At 37.0% G+C, this 9167-nt stretch overlaps 1 protein-coding gene across 1 annotated transcript in view; it reads left to right on the top strand.

Annotated features, from left to right (window-relative positions):
- Positions 1-9167, top strand: part of CD109 (CD109 molecule) — a 159739-nt gene that overhangs the window by 142587 nt on the left and 7985 nt on the right. Inside the window, exons 27-29 of the mRNA XM_007945220.2 lie at positions 1669-1824; positions 2854-2919; positions 6579-6721. Of these exons, the coding sequence (XP_007943411.1) occupies positions 1669-1824; positions 2854-2919; positions 6579-6721 (365 nt within the window). The remainder of the gene's footprint in view (positions 1-1668; positions 1825-2853; positions 2920-6578; positions 6722-9167) is intronic.

Below are 9167 nucleotides of genomic sequence, written 5' to 3' on the forward strand. Positions count from 1 at the left end.
TTATTAGGAATGAATTAATTTCCCAACTATACTAGCTCCTTTTCATCTGTCCTGGTAAGTGCTATAAAAGTAGGTTCACAGTTGATTTCAGCACAGGCCTGCGTAGCTCTGTAAACTGGGCCAAGGAGACTCAAAGATGAGTGAGGGAGGGTGTCTTGCTTACCTAGTGCTGCTGTAACAAAAATACCACAAGTGAATGGCTTTGAAGAACAGATACTTGTTTTCTAACAGTCCAAGAAGTTAGAAGTCTGAATTCAGTGAGAGGTCCTCTCGTGGGAGCTCTTTCCTTGTCAGTAGCCCCATGAAGTCCTTGGCATTCCTTGGTGTTCCTCAGCATTCTTTGTTATCCCTGGTATCGGCCCTATCCTCCTGTGTCTCTTTGTCTATTCTCCTCTTTTTATAACTCAGAAATGATTAGGTTTAGGATCTACCATACTGTGATAAGACCTCATTAAGATAGCAAACGAACAAACAAAAGGCACATCCTACTTCTAAACAGAATCATATTTACAGGTACAGGAATTAAGAACTCAATTGTGGGAACTCAATTCAATCTATAGCAAAAAGTTCCACTCTCAAGGAAGAGGGATATATATGTACAGCAGATGTCATAAACATTATTAAATTTACTTTTTGGATACATTGGTATACAGGTAGTCCCCAACTTATGACATCTTTGAGTTATGACAAATCACACTTATGACCTTCCATTTTTTTGAAATCTGATCGTTAGTAATATAGTACAGATATATATATTATATATATATAAGGAGCTCTGGTAACGTAGTGCCTAAGGCACTTGACTGCTAACCAGAAGGCTGGTGGTTCAAACCCACTAGCCACTCCCTGGAAGGAAGGTTGGGCAATCTACTTCCATAGTGATACTGCCTCGGAAACCCAAGGAGGGGTCACTATGAGTTGGGTCCGACTCGACAGCACATAACAACAACAACATGTATATATATATACACACACACACACCATATATATGGTGTGTGTATGTATGTACGTGTTTGTGTGTATGTGTGTGTGTATACACACACATACACACACACATATATATAATGTAATATAAGGATCTCTAGTTTTTTAGTTCTCGGAAGGAAGGTTGGGCAATCCACTTCCGTAGTGATACCTCCTCAGAAACCCAAGGAGGAGTCACTATGAGTCGGATCTGACTCAATAGCACATAACAACAACAACAACAGTGCTATAGTGAGTAAGGCATTTGGCTGCTACCAGAATATCAATGGTTCAAACCCACCAGCAGCTCTGCAGGAAGAACTTGGGGTAATCTATTTCTGTAAAGATTTACAGCCTTGGAAATGCAATGGAAGTCACTATGAGTTGGAATTGACTCGATGGCAGTGGTTTTTTTTTTTTTTTTAATAGATAATTAGTAATAACTACTTACAATGTTGCAGCTTGTAATTTGCTGACGTCATCATATTTGTAGGTTTATATGTAATGTTTCTGACCTCCAAAGACAAATAAAGATTACATTTATAAAGCTACTGATAATAAAAGGCATTAATAAAGAAAAATTAAAAAAAAAGATGTTCAACTTACATATGAACTGAATTATGATGAGTCATTGAAACAGAACCCATCATAAGTCAGGGACAACCTGTATATTTATATGCACAAACATTTTTCTTTTCTCAACAGGACACCATTATGGCCTTGAAGGCCCTTTCTGAATTTGCAAGCCTAACACACACAGAATGGACAACTATCCACGTGAAAGTGATGGGGTCTAGTTTACCAAGTCCTGTAAAGTTTCTAATTGACACACAGAACCGCTTTCTCCTACAGTCGACAGAGGTAGTTAATGCAGTGTGTGGACAAGAGATGGGTATTTAAAATTATGTGTAGTTGATTCTTTATGATTGAATGCTACTTTATTTCCATTATAGTTATTTGAGCAGAGAGTTGTTCCCAGAGCCCTGTAGAGGGACAGGTAGAAAGGGGAGACTTCCTTTGGTTGAATTTAGTCCGTTGGGAAAGGGTGGAGAGGAACGGTATTTTGGAACAATTGGTGGAAAAGGAGAAAAGATGGACTTGGTTATATTGGGAAAGGAATTACCATCCACTGAGTTCTTATTCTTTATAGACACTGTGCTGGACTCTTTTACATATGTTTTTGCTTCTTAAAACAACACTAAGTAGATACTTTTATTGAATACATGATGAAACTGAAGCTCAAAAAGTTAAGTAGCTTCTTTAAGATCATGCAGTAGAGTTTGACTTGAACTCATGAGACAGCTGCATCATACTGTCTCTTAGAAGAGTTGTGTAGAACCAGTAGTAGAATTTTTATTTTAAAGTGGAGTAAAGAATGTGCTAGTCCCTAACTTTATCCCCTTGGTTTACCTTGTTGGAAGTTGAGGACAGTGGATGAAGATGACTTCAGGGCTAGAAATTGAGGAAAAGGGTGATGGGAAAGAAACATAAGGAAGAAAGTTAGGTATAGTCAATAATGATGTGTCATTGTGTTTCCAGGAAGGTCAGAGGAATAAGGCCCTGACTAAGGAAGCTTAGCAGAAGGAGATGACTTACATGCTTCTCAACCCCTACAGGAAGGCAGACCGTCCATAGTACTAATATGCCCTCCCAAAGGGAGAGGTGAGGGTGTCCAGAGACTGTACACTTCCTGTACACTTCCTTTGTTTTCACCTAATTTACCTGGCTGACCCTTAGCTTTTGATATGTAAGGCCATGTATAGCTCTTAGCCCTTTCCATGGAGTGCTTATACTTTGAGTGAGGGCTAACACTGATTTCTCATGCCTCTTGGGAGGACATATATATGGCAAATTCGCCTCATTCACTTTTTTTCCCCTACTTTTATTCAGCTTCCTGTGGTACAGCCAATTGAAGTTAATATTTCTGCGGATGGTTTTGGATTTGCTTTTTGTCAGGTATGCAATAATGCTTGCTTTTGCTTACTAAAATATGACATTTTAGAATAAATCTTTGGTTGGAAGCATTGCTAATATTTAAATTAGTTAATCTGTATAAAATTCCTAATGATTTATGTCTATGACTTAGGGAAAATAAGTCACTCACTGTCTTTAATAAAAAAATATTAGAGATGTTACCAGCTAGTAAGTAGAGCAATGGGAAGGATTTATAATCAGTTTGAAAAAGATTTCTTGGAGATTATTTACTTTTTAAGGTAAGAGTTAAAATCCTCTAATTCATGTGCATTGTTAGGAACCTCCACCTTTTGTGTGTGTGTGTATGTGTGTGTTTGTGTGAATACAGCTCAAAAACTGCAATGTTGGCAGAATTTCTACTATGACTTGATAAACAAATACACATTTTTCTTGCAAGTTCATAACATTCATTTAATAATATATAAGTAAACAAGACATTACAAGTTATTGATTTGAAAATAGAAGATACATTCTTTTAATGTAAAACATGGCAATTAGAACATGGTTGTTCAGTGTTCAGCTCTGGCATGGGAAGACTACTCAAAGAAATCTTCCTTTTGTGGTGCAATAGGAGTGGCAGTAAAATGAAAGTTTATGAAAAGATTCTGAACAGAATTGTTACTATATTAAATAATGCATGAAGATCACAGGGACTTTAAAATCATCTTATTGGAAACTCAGGATTATATGTGATAGGATCAAAAGGGATTATGTACTTGGGTAGAAAGTGTAAACCAAACAAACCCTGAAATACTTAATGAGAAAGTTTTTATTTTTATTTTTAAAAGCAGCTTTTACAGGGAAAAGGTACTTTTTCAAGAGAACAGGTATTCTTGCTAAGTAGGCAGATGGTCAGATATATTACAGAAACTTTCAGATAAATCTAAGAATATTTTTGATGATACTCAAAATACAGTAAATGTTTTTAAAAATCAAAAAAAGATGATTACAGTGAAAAGGAATAGTATCCAATGAAAATGACAGAGACAAAGTGGTTATTTGTATTCATCTTTACTAACAAATACCATGGGAAAATTCTCATTTCCAAGTTGTGTATTGCTGCAAACAGTAAATCTAATAGTAAGTACATAGGATAGTTCAGATACTGTTCTTAAATCTCCAGTTTTGTTGGTATTAATTCTTGATAATGAAGTGTCAATAATAACTGAAACTAAGTGATTTTTACTTGAGGATTGAAGACATGTGTAACTGTGGTACCTACTGGTCAGAACGTTCATCAGTCCTATGTCTATATCGAAATGCAGAAGCAAAAGGTAGGGAGAAAAAATTGGAAAAATTACGTTACCCAGGAATGAGATTTTTCAGTTGATATTTTTGTGAGAACTTGGGAAGAAGAAGGGCAAAGAAAACTCTCAGGTTTGCAGCAAATGCTAAGCTTTTTTGGGTAATATAATGCTAAGCTGTTGGAAAGAAACTATAAGGTCTCTTGAAGTTCTCTAATAGAACAGTTAAACTTTACCGCAGGCCATATATAAACTCTAATGCTTAGTTATAGATGGCCATTAATTATGACCAAGGGACAAATCTAGTAGTCATAGCTTATTTCCTGATGACATTGCTATCTAAAGGACAGTGCATGTCATTGGAAAGAGAATGATGAAAATGACAGAGACTAGTTCTCCAAGTTTATGACAATAAACAATAATTCTAATTGTTGCAGTTTAAGAAAGAGTTGGAGAATGCCCAGAGAGATACAATCACAATGACCAAAGGGAGGAAGGGCTATATGAGTTGGCTGTGGCAGAGTAAAAAGATAAGAACTCTTAGGCTTGAAAGATGAAGGGTTAGAGGATTTTTGTTCTGAAAGGTATGTGTATGTGTTTTTTAAGTACATACACTAAAAGAAAATACAACTTTATATAGCAATAGAAACTTGGTGTCAATCAAAGTAGAAGAAAGAAAATATTTAAATAGCTTCCAGTCCATTCTGGAATGAGGTGAGACTAGGAAATTTTTAGTGCGTTCTCAAGCTTATGATTTTAGGATTCCTTTGAGAAAGATTGGGAGCTCTGGTGGCATGGTGCCTGAGGCATTTGACTGCTAATCAGAAGGCTGGTGGTTCAAACCCAATAGCCACTCCTCAGAAGGAAGGTTGGGCAATCTACTTCTGTACTGATACCACCTCGGAAACCCAAGGAGGGATCACTGTGAGTCGGGTCCGGCTTGATGGCAGTGTGTTTGGTTTTTGGTTTGGTTTGAGAAAGATGTCTTCATAGCACCTTTCACATTGGTGGACACAAAGTATTTGCTGAAAAAGTCCCTGTTGACTTGAAGTTCACTATTTATTTTATCATCTTTATCTTCCTGAGAGTTTCTAAAGTTCCAGTTTATGAAAAATTATTCCATTTGGGCATAACAAATGGAAATACTTATTGTTATGAAGTCAATTTTGACTCACAACAAACCAACGTGTAACAGAGTATAACTATTCAATAGAGTTTTCTTGGCTGTAATCTTTTTGTTTTAAATTTATTTTGTTGTTGTTGTTGAGAATATACACAGCAAAACATACATTAGTTCAACAGTTTTGATATGTACAATTCAGTGAAATTGATTACATCCTTCGAGTTGTGCAACCACTCTCACCCTCCTTTTCTGAGTTGTTCCTCTCCATTAATGTGAACTCACTGCCCCCTAAGGTTCCTATTTAATCTTTTGAGTTGTCATTTTGGTCCCGTATGAATAGATCTTAAAAAAGCATAATGCTCGAGGCAGATACTCTTTACTGCCTTTAATTTTTATGAGAGCAGATTTTTCTTCCGTGGTGCTGTTGGGTGGGTTTGAACCACCAACTTTTAGGGTAGTAAAGAAGCACAAACTCTTTGTGCTACCCAGGTACCTTAAGTTGGGCAGTAGAGCTTAGAAATTAGTGGATGCTGTCAACAAAGTTAAGGAGCTCTGGTGGTGCAGTGGTTAAGGCATTTGGCTGCTAACCAAAAGGCCAGTGGTTCAAACCCATGGGCCACTCTGAGGAAGAAAGATGAGGCAGTCTGCTTCCGTAAAGATTTACAGCCTTGGAAACCCTATAGGGGTAACTCTAAGTTGGAATTGACTTGATTGCTGTGAGTTTGGTTTTTGGAGTTTGGTCAACAAAGTTGGTAATAGGTTCACTTTTCCCTTAAGTGAATGTTTTACATTCTTTGAAACAGCATTATTCCATGACTGCTATTGATCATAATCAGTGATACTTATTTTGAATTATAACCTAACAATTTTCTCAATTTAAAAGATTATTGCTTACCTAAGGAGCTCTGGTAGCATAGTGGCTAAAGCACTTGACTGCTATCCAGAAGGCTGGCGGTTCAAACCCACCAGCCACTCCTTGGAAGGAAGGTTGGGCAATCCTACTTCCGTAGTGATACTGCCTTGGAAACCCAAGGAGGGGTTGCTATGAGTCGACTCGACGGCACACAACAACAACAACAACAACAACAACATGTTTACAATAATATTTGTTAGTAATGAGATTTGTTAGCCAACAAAGCTATTTTTTTTTTAATTTGAAAATTATTCCAAATCTAATTGAGATTATTTCAAAGAAAATCAAGGCCTATTATTTAGAATGTGCAGTGATGGCAATTTATTGCTAATAGTTAGCTATTAATTCTTATTTATTGCAGTTCAATGTTATTTATAATGTGAAAAATTCAGAATCTTCTAGAAGACGAAGATCTCTTCAAAATCAAGAAGCCTTTGATTTAGATGTTGCTGTAAATGATAATGAAGATGATGTCAACCACTTGAATATGAGTGTGTGCACAAGGTAGGCATTTGTTTAGGTCCTTCTGTCTCCTTTTTTCCTTTTTTAAAAAAGTATTTGAGAACTTAATTATATATAGTTGTTTTTAGCCATATCAATTGCATATAGTTGCTTAACCATATCAATGAAAGAATTACATTTAACAAAGAATTCAGTTATGTATTATACTTCAGATTACAAACTTGAAATATTGCTAATTATACTTAAATGTTTCTTAAACTTGTCCAAAAAATTATGTATAAATTTCCCTTACATACGTAACACATTTGAGTAAAAATACATATTAATAAGTTTTGCATCTAATTTAGAAAAACTCTAAATTAACCAGTGATATTTAATACTTGACTGCTAACCAGAAGGCTGGCAGTTGAAACCCACCAGCCACTCCTCGGAAGGAAGGTTAGGTAATAATCTACTTCCCTAGTGATACTGCCTCAGAAACCCAAGGAGGGGTTGCTATGAGTCAGGTCTGACTCAACGGTACATAACAACAACAACAACAATTTAATATTAAAAAATTGTTATTTCATGTTGTGAGCTAGTCTTCTATTAAAATAATTATTCCAGATTCACATTTAACCTATTATCTAAAACTTAATAACAGTCATACAAATTCAACGAAAAGAATAAATAAATGTTTTAGACATGGCAAAGATATTCTCATTTAATTGGATATTAGGAACTTAGCTGAAACTTCTGGGTTTGCTTATTAAAAGCCAAACCAAACCTACTGCCCTTGAATCAATTTCAACTCATAGCAATCCTAGAGGACAGAGTAGAACTGCTCCCTATGGTTTCATAGGCTGTAAATCATTTAGGGAAGCATATTGCTTTATCTTTCTTTCATAGAGTGACTGGTGGATTTGAACTGCTGACCTTTTGTGTAGTAGCTGAATGCATTAACCACTATACCACCAGAGCTCCTTTTGAAATTGCTTATTTGGGTAATAGTAAATTTGGCTTGTATTCAAATCACCCGAAGAGCTTGTAAACCATAAGGAGAAAGAGCCCCATAACAAACCTATTGACTTCACAGAGTCAGAGTCACAAAGCTGCATTGTTAAGCTTTCTTCGTCATTCTAATGCATATACAAGTTTGAGAACTCTTCCTTTGGAAAGGGAGAGACTTAACAATTTCTTCCTCCTGGCATTCTAGACTCTTACCTCTGCATTATTTGGTGTAGAGCTGAGAGTTAATCATAAAGGTGCATTGATACTGAGGAACTGCTGTCTGCTTGTTTGAAATAATTCATCACATTGTGTTCGAACTTAGCTGTTGTCAGACTGGACTCAATTTCAGAATAATGGTATCACATTATTATTGTTGTGAATGTGTTATTGTTGTTAAGTGCTGTGGAGTTAATTGTTGACTTGTAGTGACCCCATGTGACAGAGTAGAATTTCCCTATAGGGTTTTCCAGCTGTAATCTTTACAGAAGCAGATTGCTATATCTTTCTCCCATGGACTTGCTGGGTAGTTCGAACCACTAGCCTTTCTGTTAGCAGCTGAGCTTTCAACCACTACACCACCAGGGCTCCTTGTTGTAAATATAACAACATACATTTATCATACACTTATGTTCCAGGCACTGTATCAAGCACTTTCACATGCATCTTATTTAATCCTTACAATAACTCTATAAAGTAGAAGTGATTATCCCTGCTTTTCTCATTCACTCGTTCATGTATTTATTCATTCAGTAATACTGGATGAGTCTATACTATGTGCCAGACTCAGTTTCAATTGTGACATATAATAGAGAGCCAAAAGAGACAGGCCTAAACTTTATGGAGCTTACTATTTGAAGGATTTCTTAGATATGTTGTTGTTATTGTTATGTGCCGTCAAGTAGGACCTGACTCATAGCGACCCCTCCTTGGGTTTCCGAGGCAGTATCACTATGGAAGTAGATTGCCCCATCTTCCTTCCGAGGAGTGGCTGATGGGTTTGAACCACCAGCCTTCTGATTAGCAGTCAAGTGCCTTAGGCACTACGCTATCAGAGCTCCCCTTAGATATGTAGTGCTGCTATAACAGAAATATCACAAGCAGATGGCTTTAACAAATAAATTTATCCTACCTATCACAGATATGCCTCGGAAACCCAAGGAGGGGTCTCTGTGAGTCAGGACTGATTCGATGGCATGTAACATCACAGATTAGGAAGTTAGAAGTCTGAACTCAGGGTGCCATCTCTAGGAGAAGGCTTTCTCTCTCTGTCAGCTAGGGGAAGGTCCTTGTCTCCTTTCTACATCTGTGCACTTGGTGTCCCTTGGAGATGTTCATGTGCTTGGCGTCAGTCTTCTCTTGGGTCTAGGAGGTTCCCAGCACAGGGACCCCCAGTCTAAAACATGTGCTCTCCTCATGGTGGCGCTGAGGTTCCTCTGTCTCTGCTCTCTTGTTCAGCCTTGCCCCTTGTCAGCTCTACTATACACCTGGGAATTCTGAT

This window comes from Orycteropus afer, unplaced genomic scaffold (genome assembly GCF_000298275.1).
Source record: "Orycteropus afer afer isolate SDZICR_OR568_19922 unplaced genomic scaffold, OryAfe1.0 scaffold00133, whole genome shotgun sequence".
Classification (NCBI taxonomy): Eukaryota; Metazoa; Chordata; class Mammalia; order Tubulidentata; family Orycteropodidae; genus Orycteropus; species Orycteropus afer.